Here is an 18338-nt window from a genome sequence, read left to right as displayed (position 1 = left end):
GAGCCTTTCAGCCCCCGAGACTGGTGCACCTCTCCGCCCCGTCACGGAGTGTGGGGGAGTCAGGCCCTGCACCCCCGGGCTCCCTGCCGCTTCACAAGGACTCTCAGCCAGCCAGTAAAGCAGAAGGTTTATTTAGACGACAGGAACACAGTCCAGCACAGGTCTTGCAGGCACAGATAACAGGATCCCCCCGGTTAGGTCCATCTTGGGGCCCCACAGCCCCCCTCGGGGATCAGAGCCCGGTCTCCCTGCCTCCCCTCTGTTCTCCAGCCAACTCCAACCTGCCCAGCCCCCTCCTCTCTGCTCTGCCTCTTTCCCGGGCCAGGAGGTCACCTGACCCCTTTGTCTCCAACACCTTTAGCCCGCACCTTTGCAGGGAGGGGCCCGGCCATCCGTTGCTAGGAGACAGAGCTTCAGGCATTTGGCTGCATGGCCTTTTGCTGCTAGATACTTAGGATCTGTACCCAGCCCCCAGTGCGAACAGTCCCACTTCGTCACACCCCCCCCCCATGGGCTGCAGTGGGCGGGGGGGGGGCCGTGCCTGGTGCTGGGGCGTCCCCTGCAGAGTCTGCGTGGGATGGGGGGAGTCACATGGGGGTTCCCCTGCTGGGCACCAGAAGCCCAAGGGGGGGGGGGCTGTTTTCCCTCACCTGGGTCAGCCCAGCGCACGCGGGGCCTGATCCTGCAGCCGGCTGGGCTCATGCACTGCCCCCCCCCCGAAGGCCGGGAGCCCCCAGACACAGGGGGGCCCTGGCCGCCCACAAGCCCTTGGTACCCAGCAGGAGGCAGCCACCTCCCCCCCCCCCCCATTGGCCAGCCCCATCGAGTAGCCCCACACATGCTGCGCTGCCCCACCCCCCCACCCCCAAGCGACTGCGGGCCCCAGACCAGGTGCCTATGACACCAATAACCCCAGGACAATCCCCCGACCCAGTGTGCCGGGCCTGGGGGGCGCTGTGGGCACAGGCAGGGCTGTGTGTCAGGGGGGCATGGAGCACAGGGCGGGGCTGTGACTCGGGGGGGGCATGGAGCACAGGGCGGGGGGGGTGTCTCGGGGGGGGCATGGAGCACAGGGTGGGGGGGTCTCGGGGGGGGCATGGAGCACAGGGCGGAGGGGTCTCGGGGGGGCATGGAGCACAGGGCGGGACTGACTCGGGGGGGGCACGGAGCAGAGGGAGGGGCTGTGTCGGGGGGGCGGGGAGCACAGCGCGGCGGGGGTCTCGGGGGGCATGGAGCACAGGGCGGGGCTGTGAGTAAGGGGGGGCATGGAGCACAGGGCGGGACTGTGACTCGGGGGGGGCATGGAGCACAGGGCGGGGGGGGTCTCGGGGGGCATGGAGCACAGGGCGGGGCTGTGACTAAGGGGGGGCATGGAGCACAGGGCGGGACTGTGACTCGGGGGGGGCATGGAGCACAGGGCGGGGGGGGTCTCGGGGGGGCATGGAGCACAGGGCGGGGCTGTGACTCGGGGGGCATGGAGCACAGGGAGGGGCTGTGACTCGGGGGGGCATGGAGCACAGGGCGGGGGGGGTGTCTCGGGGGGGGCATGGAGCACAGGGAGGGGCTGTGTTTCAGAGGAGGGGGGGAAACCTGTCGGCCCCCCCCGAAGTGCGCAGACCAGTCCAATGAACGCCGAAGGCGGCCCTGCCCCCACTTCCCCCCCCCCCATCTGGGTTTGGGAGCCCCGGGGCGACCTGTCACAGGGCCACTCAGCTGGCTGGTGGGACTGGCTCCCAAGACCACTCCGCTGTGTGCCCCCCCCCGCCTTTTGCCCCGAGCACCAGCTCCCCCCCCAGCCTGGGTCTGATGCCCCCCACCTCCCCGTAGGGTGCGGGGGGGAGCTGCACCCACTCCAGCCCCCACCCCCGAGCCCAAGGAGCACAGCGCCGGGCCGGGTGAGAACACGTCTATTTTCCTGCCCTGCGACCCAAGAACTACAAACAGCCATGACCAGGACGGACCAACGCCGCAGCCGCGGCCATGGGCGAGGCTGGGACCTGCCAGCTTGGGGGGGATGGAGCTGGGGATGGAGATTCCCCCCCCCCCCCCATGCAGTGGAGTTGGGGCTCTCAGTTCAGTGAGTAACCAAGCTGTTGTGGGGGAGAAAGGGGCTGAATTCTGACTCCAGGGGCAAGCTGCCATGCCCCGCCCCCCCCAAAACAGCCCCTCCCTGTGCTCCATGCCCCGCCCCCAAGACACAGCCCCTCCCTGTGCTCTATGCCCCACCCCTCAACACACCATTCCAGAGGACCTGCTTCCCTGCTGATGATGCTCATTAAAAAAGTGTTAATTAAATTTGTGACTGAACATCTCAGGGGAAGAATTGTATATCTCTGGCTCTGTTTTACCCACCTATTTCATGTTATGGCAGTCTCGGTTGATGACCCAGCATGTTTGTTTTAAGAACACTTTCACTGCAGATTTGACAAAACACAAAGAAGATACCAATATGAGAGGTTAAGGATAGCTACAGCACTCGATCCAAAATCTGAGAGGGATGAGGTGTGGAGCATGCTTTCAGAAGTCTTAAAAGAGCAACACTCCCATTGGGAAACTACAGAACCTGAACCACTAAAAAAGAAAATCAACCTTGTGCTGGTGGCGTCTGACTCAGATGATGAAAATGAACATGGGTCGGTCCACACTGCTTTGGATCATTATCGAACAGAACCCGTCATCAGCATGGACGCATGGCCCCCGGAATGGTGGCAGAAGCATGAAAGGACGTGTGAAACTTTAGGGCATCTGGCACATAAACATCTTGTGATTCCAGTTACAACAGCACCATGCGAACGCCTGCTCTCACTTTCAGGTGACATTGTAAACAAGAAGCAGGCAGCATTATCACTTGTAAATGTAACCAAACTTGTTTGTCTGAGTGATTGGCTGAAGAAGAAGTAGGACTGAGTGGACTTGTAGGTTTAAAGTTTTACATTGTTTTATTTTTGAATGCAGACTTTTTTGTACATAATTCTACATTTATAAATTCAACTTTCATGATAGATTGCACTACAGTAGTTGTATGAGGTGAACTGAAAAATACTATTTCTTTTGTCTTTTTACAGTGTAAATATTCATAATCAAAGTGAGCACTGTACATTTTGTATTCTGTACTATAATTGAAATTGACATATTTGAAAATGTAGAAAACAAACACTGAAATAAATTAATCACACTGTAGATACCATTTTTTTAATCTCTTGCCAGCCCTAGTGCTAACGGATCTAGGCAGCCAGGGGGGGGCATATTCAAACTAACCCCCTTTGCCCCTGCGGTGCTGGTTGGTGGAGAGGGTGGAGGCATGCCCGGGGCCCTGAGCAGTGCTGGAGTGAGGGGCTGAGCCAGGCCTCGCTGGTCAGGGTACCCATCTCAAGCTGTTGCTCCTGGAGCAGTCATCATGGGCTTTGGAGTGTGGCTGCAGCCAGCTGGCCCTACTCCCCCAACCACACCCAGCTCCCGGGGGGGGGGGGCAGTCTGTGGATCAGGCCCCACGGCCAGTATTAAACCTGCTTTTCTAGCCTTGGGGCCCCCCCACCTGGCACTCAGCCAGGACTGGCCCTGCTTCTCTCTGCCATTGGCTGGCGGTCATGAGGCCACAGATGCGGGGGCAGGACAGCGCACTCTTTAAAAGCCCCTCCACCCCCAGCAGGGGCAGGTGCCTCCCTTCCCAGAGCCCAGGAGTGGCCACGTGTGGTCCTGCCTCGCGGGCACCTGCCACCGCTCTGCTGCGCCCCAAGAGATCAGAGGCCCGAGTCAGGGGCCTTGTGCTGAACAGGCCCAGCCCTGCTGTTCTCAGCTAGCCCGGTGCCAGCACCCAGCCTCGCTGGGCACTCAGCTCCAGCCCTGCCCAGGCTCCCATCCTTGAGCAGGGACCCTGCTCCTGTTCTCCCGCCGAGGGCAGGGATAGAGACGACCAAGGCTCAGTTCCCAGTCACTTCATCTGCCTGGGCCTGTCCCCTCGCCGCGGGCCCCCCATGGCAGAGGTGCTCCACCGCCAGAGTGACAGGTCCCTAGACTGAGGCTCAGGCCAAAGGGGGCAGCTGGGTAGATCCTGGGGCAGGAGCTTCTCTTCAGCCACGTGGCCCCTGTGGCGCAGTGCGGGGGGGGGGTGTCTCCTTCCCGCTCAGCCCAAAGGTGAGCAGGACCTCGCTCCCCAGCTGTGTCCCACCTGTGGACACCCCGCACTGCCCCCGGAGCTGGCATGCAGTAGAGGACGTCCCTGGGGAGGAGTTTCACAACCCGGCTCTTCCTCCGTGTAAGGACCCTTCATCGTCCCCCCATGAAGCAGGCGCCAAGGGCAGAACAGCAAACACTGGAGACCGAGATCACAGCAGTGCAAGGGGAGGCTCAGCAGCTGCTCGATATTCACCCTTTGCCCAGGGGGCTGGCAGTGCCTGGCAGCAGGACTTCTGGGAGCCAGCAACCCACGGCAGAGTCCGGCACCCTCATCTCCACCAGCTACATGCAGACACATCCCAGTTCCCCAGCGTGCGTCAAACCCCTGCCAGCGGGCAGTGCCCAGGCACAATGCACCACACAGCAGCACTTCACCTGGGCTGGATCACGGTCCCACAAGGCCAAGCTGATTTCAGGCTGTGGAGTCTGGCCTGATCCCTGGCAGCTCCATCGTCTCATGCAGGGGTTCGCACTCCAGTCAGTCCCCCAGGACCCCCAGAACTAGGGACTCCAGCAGCCAGAGCTGGGAACATCTGCCCCTCAGCACCCCACTGTCCGCGCAGAAGGCAGGCTGTTTTCCAGCCTCCATCCTCAGCCAGGAGGCAGCTCTGACACAGTGGGCAAGGGCCCCCTGCTAATTGAATGCGAGCTCCGGCCCCTGCCCTGCCCTCTATGCCAGCTCGCCTACATCTCCCGGGCTTGGGCCAGAACCAGCCAGCTGTCTGCTAGAGTTCCTTCCCAACAGGCTCTCCAGACACGTTCAGTCTCTGCCCCAAACACCCCCGCCCCTTTCAGGGACTTTCTCATGCCAGACAAGCAGCAGCCTCCAGATCCCCCTTCCTCCAGTAAAGTACCTGGAGACTTTGGGGGGCTGAGTCCTATTCTGGAGCCAAGCCAGCAAGGCTCAGCGCTGCCTCCACTGTCCTCACTGGAGATGCTCAGGGTTGGTTTGCAGCTCTCGCCATTCCCCCTGGGACCCAGTTCTCAGCGCAGCTCCGCCAGCACGAGCCAAAGCCTCCCCTGCCCTGAGGCAACAGGGCCTGCTCCCAACCACCTGCGTCGACTGGCTCAGCCAAGAGAAGTCAGGAGCCCTCCAGAGACTCAGGGTTCAAGGCCAGAAGGGGCCATTTGCTCACATCCTGACTCCTGTCCAGCACAGGCCAGTCCGTACTGCCCAGCTACCCCTGTGCTGGGCCCAGCAGCTTCCAGAGCTGGCCAGCATCCGTCCCGCCCCTTCCTGGGGTCAGTCACGCACCCGACTTCCAATTTGAATTTGTCTGGCCTCCGCTGCCAGCTGCCCCCCTCCAGGGCTGCAGAGGCCAGTGCAGAGCTCATAGGCCTGAGCAGGTGCCTACCTCCCTGGGGAGACACCCACCCCACCACCACCTGCAGCGCAAATCCCAAACCACACCAAGGACCTGCCTCAAACGACTGGGCCACAAGCCATCCTGGGCATATGCTGCACCTCCTGCCAGACTTCCCCTGGAACCCCCTCCTGGCCACTCAGATCCGTGTCCCAGCCCCCAAAGATCTCATGGACCCTGACCTTGCAGCTGTGCCCTGAGCAGAGCTTTCCGCAGCCTCACAGCAAGCTCCCCAAGCCCTCTGGGCACAAAGGCTGCCGCTCCACACTGTGCTGGCACTCCAAGCCATCCACCACCACGTCAACACCTAGGAGACGCCTGCCCCTCCTCTCAGCCAGCAGCAGTGTCGGATCCCCGGGAGAACCCAGCCACTCTCCACTGACCAACCATCAGCCCCGCACGCTCTCCACAGCCAGCACATGGTCAGCCTGAGAGGTCGCCGGAGGACTCTGGTCTCAAACCCGTTCTGCAGATGGGGCTCTCCTAGGACCGTCCTGTTTGCCACCAACAGACATAAAACACCCCTATGGCGCTCCAGAGCGGGCCCCAGCCGGGGATCCCACCAGGCCCTTTTCTCACTGCTTCCCCCATCCCGCAGACACGAGGAGATGAGGCAGGCTGCAGCCCAGGAACACTCAGCCTGACTGCAACTCTCCACCCATCCACCAGTTCCCCTCCCGCTCTCCCAAGACCCACGACCCTGTTCTCCACCCAGAGCCCCAGGCTGCACCCGAGGGCTGGCTGAGCTCTGCACAGCTGCTCCCCTCTGGAGGCTGCAGCTTGCCGAGGTGGCTCAGCATGCTACCCCCACACTCACTCTGTGGGGATCCCAAGGCAGGTCTCTGGGGCTGACGGATCTGTCCTCTCTGCACATCGCCCCCGCTGGCCAAGGGCGAGCCAGCGTCCGCCAGCTCCCAGCTCTCTGGCAGGCCCGTCCTGCACCACATGTGGAGATGGGGGCAGAGTCCACGTCAATTGGCCAGCCACCCTCCCTGGTGTCTTTCCTAAAGATCATTCAAGCCTGGCTGGATGGACCTTTGGTCTGACCCAGTCCAGCCATTCTTATGTTCGTAAGCCCAGGAGAAACAGTTCCAGCCCCAGACAGCGAGAGAGGCAACGGGACCAAACCCGGCAGACGAGTCCCTGCCTGTCGCACGGGACACAGCCCCGGCCCCCCCTGCCAAAGGCTTCCGGTGTGGCGCCAGGCGGTACCAGCAGCCCCCTCTCTCCCAGCAGGCAGGCTGTTCTCTGCCAGGGGGGCCTGGCATGCTGCCCACTGCTGTGCCAGACACAAGGCCCCCGACTGGGCAGATGCCATCTTTGGAGCGCTCGCTCCACTCTGCAGCGCTAGGTCTCCTCCGGCCTGGCAACTCCCAGCGGGAACCACCACCTGCCCTGCAGCCCCATGCGCTGGAGGGGGGCCACATGCAGGGCACAGCCCCAGTGACACGGCACGAAGCGCCTAAACAGCAAGTGCGATCCACACGGACAAAACATCTCCAGGGGAAAGCAACTCTGAGAACTCTGGACAGGCCTGGCCAGGGGGTGCCAGATCCTGCCCTGCACCACCCCATCCCCTGGGGCCCCCCAGAGCCAGGGGCCCCCACCAGCTTCCCACCCCACCCTCAGTCCTGGGGCCCCCTGCTCCACATTACAGGGACAGTCCCCAAGCCGGTGCTACGGGCCTCGCCCACCCAGGCCCTGTATCGGGGCAGGGAGGAGCCTCCCGCCCGGAGCTATCTGCCCTTCAGGAACCCGTCGAGCACGCGGTCGCTGCGCTCCGAGAGCCAGTAGCCAGCCATGGCTGCCACCGCGCCAATGAAGATGGCGGTGAAGACCATGTCGCCCTTGGCAGCCAGCGTGGCCAGTGCACAGATCACCACGCCGAAGAACATCTGCTGCAGCACCACCACCTCGTCCTCCGTCACCTCGTCGAAAAAGCCCTTTGCCGGGGCGTCTACGGGGGACAAAGGGAGGCAGTCAGGGGGTAACGCCCCAGGCCAGGAACCCAAAAGAACGGCCAGACTAGGTCAGACCAAAGGTCCATCTAGCCCAGTGTCCTGTCTGCCAACAGTGGCCAATGCCAGGTGCCCCAGAGGGAATGAACAGAACAGGGAATCACCAAGTGAGCCATCCCATCGCCCATTCCCAGCTTCTGGCAAACTAAGGGTTTGCCAGGGTTACCTCTGGAGCCTTTTTAAAAACTGGTGTCACACTAGCTATCCTCCACTCATTTGGTACAGAAGCCGATTTAAATGACAGGTTACAAACCACAGTTATTAGTTCTGCAATTTCACATTTCAGTTCCTTCAGAACTCTTGGGTGATACCATCTGGTCCTGGTGACTTACTACTGTTTAATTTATCAATTTGTTCCAAAGCCTCCTCTATTGACACCTCAGTCTGGGACAGTTCCTCAGATTGTCACCTAAAAACAATGGCTCAGGTTTGGGAATCTCCCTCACATCCTCAGCCATGAAGACCGATGCAAAGAATTCATTTAGTTTCTCCTCAACGACCTTGTCATCCTCGAGTGCTCCGTTAGCACCTCGATCGTCCAGTGGCCCCACTGGTTGCTTAGCAGGCTTCCTGCTTTTGATGTACTTAAAAATGTCCTGTTAGTTCTTGAGTCTTTGGCTAGCTGTTCTTCAGATTCTTTTCTGGCCTTCCTCATTGGATTTTTACACGTCACTTGCCAGAGTTTAGGCTCCTTTCTATTTTCCTCACTAGGATTTAACTTACAATGTTTAAAGGACGCCTTTTTGCCTCTCACTGCTTCTTTCCCTGTGTTGTTTAGCCAGGGTGGCAGGTTTTTTGGTTCTCTTACTGTGTTTTTCAATCTGGGGCACACGTTTAAGTTGAGCCTCTATTATGGTGTCTTTAGGTTCCCCACCAATGTGCGCTGCGAAGCTGGCGCTCTGGGCACAGGCAGCACAGAGCTACCCGGCCCTGCCCCCACCTAGCAGCTGAGCAAGGGGGATGTCACCGCTTCCGGGGAGCCCCTCGGGTAAGCTCCACCAGCGCCCCCTCATCCCAACCCCCTGCCCCCTCCCACACTCTGCTGGGGAGGGGGGGCGGGGGCCCAAGACTGCCCTATTCTGACTGGCGCAGGGACTGCCTGAGCTGCCCCAGAGCCAGGTGCACCAACCGCTGCAGAAGTCATGGGAAGTCACAGAATCTGTGCCCTCCGTGACCAACCCACAGCCTTACTCAACAGATCCTACCTGCATTTTACCATCTTCCATCCTCTCCTCCTTCCTAGGGCAGAGACTCTCCAGAGAGACCCCCGTCCCGCCCCCAGGGAGCAGCACCGCATCCCCGGGTGAAACCCCAGCCCAGCCCCTCTGGAAAGCAGTACCACCCCCATGTGAGACCCCTCCCACCCAGACTCCCCAGGGCCCCTGGAGGGGGAGGAGCCAGGGGGGTCCCTGCAGAGTCTCACCTGGGGGTTTGTCCTCCACACACTCGCCGTCCCTGCGCATGTGGCCCTCTGCACACACGCACCGGTAGCTGCCGTCCGTGTTCTCACACACCTCGTGGGCCCCGGTGCAGACGGGTTCCTGCGCGCTGGCACACTCGTCCACGTCTGCCAGGGTGAGGGAGGGCATTAGAGACGGCGGGGCGGGGGAGGAAGTTAGAGCTGGGGGGGGCAGGGGAGGGCAGATTAAAGCTGGTGGGGCAGGGCAGGGTGGCGGGAGAGGTCAGAGCCAGTGGGGCAGGAGGGAGATTAGAGCCGGTGGGGCAGGGTGGGAGCAGCGCGGGGGGGGGGGGGGGAGAAGGGGTCAGAGCCGGTGGGGCAGGGCAGGGGGGAGGTCAGAGCCGGTGGGGCGGGGTCAGAGCTAGTGGGAGGTCAGAGCCGGTGGGGCAGGGCAGAGGCAGGGCAGGGGGGAGGTCAGAGCCGGTGGGGGGGGGTCAGAGCTAGTGGGAGGTCAGAGCCGGTGGGGCAGGGCAGAGGCAGGGTGGGGGGGAGGTCAGAGCCGGTGGGGCGGGGGGGGGGTCAGAGCTAGTGGGAGGTCAGAGCCGGTGGGGCAGGGCAGAGGCAGGGTGGGGGGGAGGTCAGAGCCGGTGGGGCAGGGAAGGGTGGGGGGGAGATTAGAGCCGGTTGGGCAAGGGCAAGGCAAGCACGGGGGGAGGTCAGAGCCAGTGGGGTGTGTCGGGGGAGGGAAGATTAGAGCCAGTGGGGCAGGGGCAGGGCAGGGGGGAGGTCAGAGCCAGTGGGGCAGGGGGGAGAGATCAGAGCCGGTGAGGAGGTCAGAGCCGGTGGGGCGGGGGGGGGGGCAGGGGGGGGCAGGGCGGGGGGGAGGTCAGAGCCAGTGGGGCAGGAGGGAGGTCCGAGCCGGGGGGGCAGGAGGGAGGACCGAGCCGGTGGGGCAGGAGGGGGGCAGCACGGGGGGGGAGGTCAGAGCCGGTGGGGCCGCGCGGGGGGGAGGTCAGAGCCGGTGGGGCAGGGGGGGGGCAGCACGGGGGGGGGAGATCAGAGCCGGTGGGGCAGGGTGGGGGCAGCGCGGGGGGGAGGTCAGAGCCGGTGGGGCAGGGTGGGGGCAGCGCGGGGGGGAGGTCAGAGCCGGCGGGGCAGGAGGGCACGGCACTCACCCAGGCACTTTGCTCCATCCCGCTGGTAGCCTTTGTTGCACCTTTTGCAGCGGGCAGGCCCGGCGCCCATGCAGCCGACACAGGCCTTGGCGCAGTCTAGGGACAGAGCGGGCGTGAGGGCACCGACGGCACCACCGGGCACCCACACAAGTGGGGGGGCTGCATCCCCCGGGGACAGACGGACCCACCTTGCCGAGGATTTTGGTGGCTAGAACCTGTCCCCCCAGCTTGGCCAGAGCAGAGCAGCGCAGGCCGGGCCGGCTGGGGAGCCACAGCCGAGGTGCATCAGGTGCCGCCCAGCACCACAGGACCAGCCCTCATTCTGCAGGGGGCGATGAAGGGTGAGGGGCAGCACTGAGTGGGATTCCCTTCCGCAGAGAGCAGGGTGCCCTGCGGGGGGCAGCGGCGCATGGATCCTGACTTGGCTACGCCCTGCAGGGACCACCACACCCCCTCCCGCGCCGGGCTCTGGGCCCGCCGCACCGAAGGACAGGGCACGGGAATGGCCAGGTAGCCCAGCGCTCTGCCCCGCCCAGGGCAGACACAGGCGAGGCCGTGCCGCGAGGGCACACCCCGCCCAGGGTGAAAACGCCAACGGGCTGCACAGGCCCGGCCCCGGGGACAAGCTCTGACCTCGACACTCATAGGAGCCTTCGGTGTTGACGCAGAACTGGTTGGCCCGACAATGTGCCATCTCCGTGCCGCATTCATCAATGTCTGCGAAGAGAGTGGCTTCAGGCCCACTGCCCCTCCCCCTGCCCCACACCTGCCCAGCCCTGCACCCCACGGTTCACCCCATACCCACCCCTGCCCCCTGCCCAGCCTTGCGCCTCACAACCCAGCCCCAGACCCCACCCCTCCGCCCACAGTGACAAGGGCCCAGCGTGCTGAGCCATGTCCCTGTCGCTTCAGCCCTGGCCCGGGGGCACAACACCCAGGCACAGGTTAAAGCTCACCTCAGGGCTCCTAGGCAGCAGGGCCTTCCCTCCCCAGCATCTTCTGCCTTACGAGCCCCCGCAAGGTGGGGCCAGGGCCTGAGCACTCCAGGGGCAGCAGGAACTCACCAATGCACCTGTGCTCATGCAGCGCCCAGCCCCTCTTGCAGCGCAGACAGCTGGAGTCCTCTGGCCCCCAGCAGCGCCCGCATGCCCGGTAGCACTCTGCCAAGACAGGGGAGAGACAGGCTGTGAGCGTGCAGCAGAGCCCAGCCCAGTCCCTCGCCAGCTGCCCAGGCAAACCCAGCAGGCTGACAGATCCAGTCACCCGGGGCTCCAGCCAGCCCTAGAGCGGAGCCCATTGCCAGCTCTTACACAACCACCAGACTGGGTCAGACCAAAGGTCCATCCAGCCCAGTATCCTGTCTGCCAACAGTGGCCAATGCCAGGTGCCCCTGAGGGAATGAACAGAGCAGGGAATCATCCAGTGACCCATCCCCTGTCACCCATCCCCAGCTTCTGGCAAACCGAGGCCAGGGACACCATCCCTGCCCATCCTGGCTAATAGCCATTGATGGAACCATCCTCCATGAACTTCTCTAGTTTTTTTGAACCCTGTTATAGTCTTGGCCTTCACAACATCCCCTGGCAAGGAGTTCCACAGACTATGTGTAGTGTGAAGAAATACTTCCTTTTGTTTGTTTTAAACCTGCTGCTTATTAATTTCATTGGGTGACCCCTAGTTCTTGTGTTATCAGAAGGAGTAAATAACAAACACTTCCTTATTTACTTTCTCCACACCAGTCATGATTTTATAGACCTCTGACACAAAGTGGGAGAGTTTCTTGTTTTTCCTTGTTTCCTATGGGGGATTTTCTTGGTTTTCCGATGGTTTGCATGTTGGGAGGGTGGGACTCACTGTCCCTGGGTGCTACAGGTTTAAAGAGGTGATGGGAGAGGGAGTTTGCTATTACAGAGGACCAGAGAGGGAACTTGGGACTCCAACCGCTGGCGTGGAGAACGGAGACCCCAGCGACGGTGATCTGGTGACCCAAAGGCCCAGCTCAGGAATCACAGCCGGTTCTGACCAGTGGGAGGACAATGGGCTGCGAAGAGAGGAAAGGGGGCCCAGGTGACCCTGTTTCCCTGGAGAGAAGCCAATGGACAGAGGCAGGCTTGGGGCCGGGGATATCGGAGGCCCAGCTGGGAAGCAGGGGGGCTCTGGGCTGGAGAGGGGGAGCAGGCAGAGCCCACCTGGCTGCAGGGGGACTGGGATGTGCTGTGCTGAGGGAGGCCAGGCCTGAGGCCCTGAGTGTTTCCTGTGCTGGGTTCAATGCTCAATAAACCCCCTTGTTTTGCACTGGCTGAGAGTCGCTCCGGACTAGAGAACAGGGGGCATTGTCCCCTTCGAGGGTGAGGAGGCCCCAGGGGTCCAGAGCGAGGGGACTCCCTGAGGGGCCCATGGCAGAGACAGACGTGCTGAGGCTCAGAGAGGTGCGGCTCCAGGTGGAGGGGCCTGACCCTGAGAGAAAGTGGACCCCCGAGAAGGGCTGTCTCAGTGAAAGGGGCATCCCCCCACGGGGCCAAGACTGGGCCCGATCTGCAAGTCCGTGACAACCTCTATCATATCCCCCCTTAGTTATCTCTTTTCCAAGCTGAACAGTCCCAGTCTTATTAATCTCTCCTCATATGGCAGCTGTTCCATACCCCTAATCCTTTTTGTCTCCCTTTTCCAATTCCAATATATCTTTTTTGAGATGGGGAGACCACATCTGCACGCAGTATTCAAGATGTGGGCGTACCAGGGATTTATATAGAGGCAATACAATATTTTCTCTATTATCTGTCCCTTTCTTAATGAGTCCCAACATTCTGTTCACTTTTTTGACTGCCGCTGCACATTGAGCGGATGTTTTCAGAGAACTATCCACAATGACTCCAAGATCTCTCTCTTGAGTGGTAACAACTAATTTAGACCCCATCATTTTATATGTATAGTTGGGATTCTGTTTTCCAATGTGCAGTACTTTGCATTTATCAACACTGAATTTCATCTGCCATTTTGTTGCCCCGTCACCCAGTTTTGAGAGATCCTTTTGTAGCGCTTCAGTGTCTGCCTGGGACTTAACTATCCTGAGTAGTTTTGTATCATCTGTAAATTTTTCCACCTTGCTGTTACCCCTTTTTTCCAGATCATTTATGAATATGTTGAACAGGACCGGCCCAGTACAGAGCCCTGGGGGACACCACTATTTACCTCTCTCCATTCTGAAAACTGACCATTTATTCCTACCCTTTGTTTCCTGTCTTTTAACCAGCTACTGTTCCATGAGAGAACCTTCTCTCAGGACTCCTTACTTTGCTTAAGAGCCTTTGGTGTGGGACCTGGTCACAGGCTTTCTGAATATCCAAATACACTGTACCCACTGGATCCCCCTTGTCCACATGCTTGTTGACCCCCTCCCAGAGCTCTCGGGCAGGGCCATCCCAAGCAGTAGGGGCAGTGCAGCTCGCCCCCCTGCTTGCCAGGACATGCGCTGTTCCCACCCCGCCCCACATGTGCCAGGCCGCACTACCTACCAGCACATATCAGGTGGCTCTCGTTCCTGGCTGCCTCGTAGTAGCCGTCTGCGCACTCGGAGCAGAAGGAGCCGCCGTAGCCCGGGCTGCACATGCATAGGCCAGTGCCCGTGCGCGTCCCCTCGCCGTCACATTTACCATTCCCGCTGCACGGCTGCTGGTGCCCACCAGCACATGCTGCAGGGAGACGGGTTACTGTGCTGATCACCGGTGCTGGGCACAGAACCTGTCCTGTCCCACCGTGCCCCGCACCCACCTCCGACCCTGCCCATGGCACCTGTTCCTCTGCCCCAACCCCTACCCATGGTGCCACCCCTCAAAACCCCAGTTCCTGCCCAGTGCTGCCCCTCCCAGCCCCCAGTTCCTGCCCATGGCACCAGTCCAGGCCCCCCTGCCTGGCCTGCCCCCCCATCCCTTCCCATGGTGCCCCCAGCCTGGCCCTGAGGAGAGGTGCTCCAGAAGCCAGCAGGGCTGGCGACTCACGCAGGCAGTCAGAGCCATAGGTGCCAGGTGGGCAGCAGACCTTCAGAGTGTCCATGCAGAGCCACTGGAAGAAGTCGAGGTGCTGCTGCTGTCTGAGGGATACAGCAGGACACACTGTTACCACCACAGGAGAAGCCCGTTAAGGTAGGTCCTACATAAACACTGCACCCTGTGCTACCACCACTGGTTGTGCCCACTGCAATGCCCAGGCACTTTCACTGCCCTGGACACGGACATCTGGGCAGGATGCACTGCCAGGAGCACTGGCTGGGATGCAAAGTCCCCCTCCTCCTCCCCACACCCTGCTGCTGGGGCCCCACCCCTGCCACCCCAGGATGGGGCAGTGCACGGCCCAGCCCGTGTCCGGATGGGGGCCTGGGAGAACGGGAGCCTGGGCCAGGCCCAGAGCAGAGCCCCGGTGTGGCACAGACCCTGCTGCTCCTTGTCCATCACTCACCCCTGGAACCACCAGCTCTCCACATGGTCCTCACTCTGCTCCAGCAGCTGGTGACACGCAAAGTCCGACTTGCCACACACGCTCTCCAACACCTCCAGCAGGCGCGTCTCACTGCGCAGGAACGGGGGTCAGGACATGGCAGGCACGGCCCCATAGCATCAGCCCCACAGGACCCTCCTTCCCACCTCACTCACCGGACCCCATAGCACTCCCCCACAGACCAACAGCCCCCACAGTGCCCTCTTCCCTGTGACAAAGCAGGAGGTTTTTTCTTAATGTTTTGCATGAATACTGTGTGTGCCTCAGTTTCCCTGTATTACACCCCAATGCCTAGGTGGCAGGACAAAGGTGTGTGATTTTTGCAGAGCCCCTAGTGCACACAGAGAATGGCCGAAGTGCTTTGTAACCTGGCAACTGATGGTCTGACAAGCTGGAGCAAAGTGAGAGGTGGTGACCAGGTGACCTGTTTGCCCAGGATGGAGGAGGGGCAACAGGCATGTCTGAGGCTGGGCTGATGGAAGCTGGGTGGGCAGTCTCCTGGCTTGGGACTCAGGGGGAGAGCCCAGGGCCCTGGATCCCCCCCAAGCTGGATTCTGCTGCAGGTCCCTGATTTCTGTGGTGCTCACAAGCTCTGTTCTACACTAGGAACCCGTCTGTATCACACGAGGGCTGGGAGTCACCACTGGCTGCAGGTGGGGGGAGGGCCCGTTGGGGGCATGTGAGGCTCCCTGGGGTCCCATCCAGGGGGACTTGCTGCAGGGAGCGAACGGGGTGACCATGGGGCTGAACGCTCCAAGGCTGGACCCAGGAAGCACCGAAGCCGAGCAGGCTCCTTGCCCTGGTGAGTGCGGCCCTGAGGGGAGACGCTGCCCCGAGTCCTGCCTGGCTTCATGCGGAGCTATTCCCGAGCACAGACTGTGACTCCATGACACCCCTACCCAGACCACAAGCCCCACAGCAACCCCCCTACCCAGACCTCCAGCAACCCCCCTACCTAGACCACCACAGCAACCCCCCCACCCAGACCACCAGCCCCGCAGCAACCCCCCTACCCAGACCACCAGCCCCATAGCACCCTCCTTCCCATGCCCCAACCTATGGTCTCATAGTCCTGCCCATGCCCGGACCATCGGACCCATAGTGCCCCCTCCTCCCCTGACCCAAACTGCCAGCCCCATAGCACCCCCCAACCAGACCAGCTCCTTAGCCCAGACCACCAGCCCCATAGTCCCACCCACACCACCGCCCCATATCACCCTCTTCCCTGCCCAGACCACCAGCCCCATAGCACCCTCCTGCCTCCCACGACGCAACCACTGCCCCACAGTCTCCCCTGACCTCCCCATAGTGCCTCCCTCCTCCCTGACCCAAACTGCCAGCCCCATAGGACTCCCCCACAAAACTACTGATCCAGCCAGCCAGCCCCAAGGTCATGGTAGCAACTGGAGCTCCAGGAAGCCTGCTCTCTGTAGGATCTTCACCTCCAGGCCGGAGCCCCCGACTGGAGGGAGGGATGGCACTGAGCTCCTGTCCGCACCACCCATGGGTGAGCTGGGGCAGGAATCAGGCAGAGGGAGCGCATGCCACCTGCTCACCTGTGCGCATATTTCGCCAGCTTCTCCTCCTCCCAGGCCGTGTTCCCTCCCCCGAAATTCTCCCGCTCTGTCCGCTCCAGGCCCTGGGGAAGCAAGGGAAGGTCACAGCCCGAGGCCCAGCCCCACAGCAAACCCCTCCCAGCCCACCCACCCACCCAGCATCCCCTGCACCCAGCGCAGCCCCATCCCAGCAACAAGCCTAGCCCAGCCTAGCTATGCCCCATAGCCCCAGCCCCATGCTCAGCCTCTCCCTTTGGGGGGGGGGGCAGTGCTGTGTGGGGAACTCAGCACTAGTGCCCATGGGGGGCACCAATCCTGCTGCGCTCAGGGCCTGGCCCTGGGAAATGCCCGGTCACCTCCCTCTGCCCCACAGCCCCTGCAGCCCAGCACCTTGAGAAAGCTGCTGGCAAGGTCCCGGCAGGTCCGGCAGGGCTCAGCTGGGGAGGAGCCTGTGCCCCAGGGGCCCAGCAGCAGCCCCAGCAGCAAGGGCAGGAGCCTTCTCCAGTGCAACCCCATCCTCACGGCAGGGGCAGGCTGGGGGGAGAGCGCAGGCCTGAGACCCGGGCCCCACTGGGGTGCGGGGCCTGGGCACGGCCCTTCCTGGGCGGGCGGCCGGCAGGGGCTGCGTGGGGAGCACGGGGCAGGTCCCAGCGGGTGGCCCTGAAACGTGAACCCCCAACCCACCTGTGGGGCACTAGCACCAAAAGATGGGGGCGATGCCTGGGAGCCTCCAGCAGAGACCCGGCAGCTGAGGGGGACAGAGCTCCCTGCTCAAGGGGTGACCCTGGGGGGCACGGGCCTCCCCCCAATTCCAGTTCCCACCTCTCCCTGCTCTGTGGGAGCTGGGGGGGACCTGACAGGGGGGCACTGGGCCGGGGGCCAGGCGCGACTGGGGCAGAACTGGGGGGGCGCGTGGCCGGGGATGGGTCAAGGGGCCTGGGCGGGGATGGGCCAGGCTGGACTGGGGCAGAACCGGGAGGGCGCTGGGCCGGGAGGGGCGCTGGGCCGGGGGGGCGCGGGGGGCAGGCGGGACGGGGGGGGCGCTAGCTGGACGCTCCCGCGGCGCGGCGGGGCGGGGCGGGCTCCCGGGCGGGCTGTAAGGCCCCGGGGGGGGGGGCACGCGCGAGAACAGCCCCGCCCGGGGAGCAGCAGCGCGGCACGGGGGGGTGGGGGGGGTGGAGGGAGCCAGCCAGCCAGCCAGCCCGCCCGCCCCGCCCCCACCTGCCCAGCGCGGCGCGAGCGGCCGATGCGGCGGCCTGCGACTCCCAGCAGCGCCCACGCGCTGAGCCGCACCGCGCTCCGCCAATGGCAGCAGGCCCGGCGCAGAGACGTCACCCGCAGCGATACGCAGCCAATCAGCGCGCTCCGCGCGGCCTGCACTTGGTAACTGGGCGGTGCTAGGAGCCCTGGTTCTCCTCCCTGCCCCGCCCCCTTCGCGCCTGGCCCCGCCCCTCCTCTAGGCTGGCAAAGCCCAACGTGGGGCCGCAGCCGCCGCCAGGCCCCCCCCCCCCGGCCCAGCCCCCCCAACACAGCCCGCAGCCCCCCCCGCCAGACCCCCCCCCCTACACGGCCCCCAGGCCCTCCCGGCACACACCCCCCGGCCCAGCCCTCCCAACACAGCCCGCAGGCCCCCCCGCCAGACCCCCCCTACACGGCCCCCAGGCCCTCCCGGCCCAGCCCCCCCAACACAGCCCGCAGCCCCCCCGCCAGACCCCCCCTACACGGTCCCCAGGCCCTCCTGGCACACACCCCCGGCCCAGCCCCCCCAACACAGCCCGCAGCCCCCCCCGCCAGACCCCCCCTACACGGCCCCCAGGCCCTCCTGGCACACCCCCCCGGCCCAGCCCCCCCTACACAGCCCGCTGCCCCCCCCGCCAGACCCCCCCTACACGGCCCCCAGGCCCTCCTGGCACACACCCCCGGCCCAGCCCCCCCAACACACCCCGCTGACCCCCCGGCCAGATCGCCCCCTCCACTGGCCCCAGGCCCTCCCGGGACAAAACCCCCGGCCCAGCCCCCCCAACACAGCCCACAGCCCCCCCCGCCCGTCCCCGCCTTCACTGCCGCCAGGCCCTCCCGGCACAACCACCCCGGCCCAGCCCCCCCTACACGGCCCCCAGGCCCCCCCTGCCGCCAGGCCCCCCCGCACAGCCTCC

The 18338-nt window shown here is 63.3% G+C and overlaps 1 protein-coding gene across 1 annotated transcript; it reads right to left on the bottom strand.

Annotated features, from left to right (window-relative positions):
* Nucleotides 1-3077: 3077 nt before the first annotated feature.
* Nucleotides 3078-17161, bottom strand: CRELD1 (cysteine rich with EGF like domains 1). Its single transcript, XM_045025181.1, has 10 exons — nucleotides 16573-17161; nucleotides 16183-16265; nucleotides 14588-14698; nucleotides 14131-14222; nucleotides 13648-13824; nucleotides 11197-11292; nucleotides 10766-10849; nucleotides 10133-10228; nucleotides 8982-9125; nucleotides 3078-7497 (listed from the first exon to the last, which is right to left on the bottom strand). Exons 1-10 carry the CDS (start codon nucleotides 16696-16698, stop codon nucleotides 7277-7279), a joined length of 1230 nt encoding a protein of 409 aa, XP_044881116.1. The 5' UTR covers nucleotides 16699-17161; the 3' UTR covers nucleotides 3078-7276.
* Between the last annotated feature and the right edge of the window lie 1177 nt (nucleotides 17162-18338).

This window comes from Mauremys mutica, chromosome 7 (assembly GCF_020497125.1).
Source record: "Mauremys mutica isolate MM-2020 ecotype Southern chromosome 7, ASM2049712v1, whole genome shotgun sequence".
NCBI lineage: Eukaryota > Metazoa > Chordata > Testudines > Geoemydidae > Mauremys > Mauremys mutica.
This window is presented reverse-complemented; position numbering and strand designations above follow the sequence as displayed.

Excerpts from the sequence above, each read along its gene's own strand:
- CRELD1 (XM_045025181.1), bottom strand. The coding sequence starts at position 16,698 with ATGGGGTTGCACTGGAGAAGGCTCCTGCCCTTGCTGCTGGGGCTGCTG. Across the intron at positions 11,293-13,647 it reads GAGCCACCTGATATGTGCTG|AGTGCTACCGGGCATGCGGG; the intron begins GTAGGTAGTGCG and ends CTGTCTTGGCAG. Across the intron at positions 7,498-8,981 it reads TGTGGAGGACAAACCCCCAG|ACGCCCCGGCAAAGGGCTTT; the intron begins GTGAGACTCTGC and ends TGTCCCCCGTAG.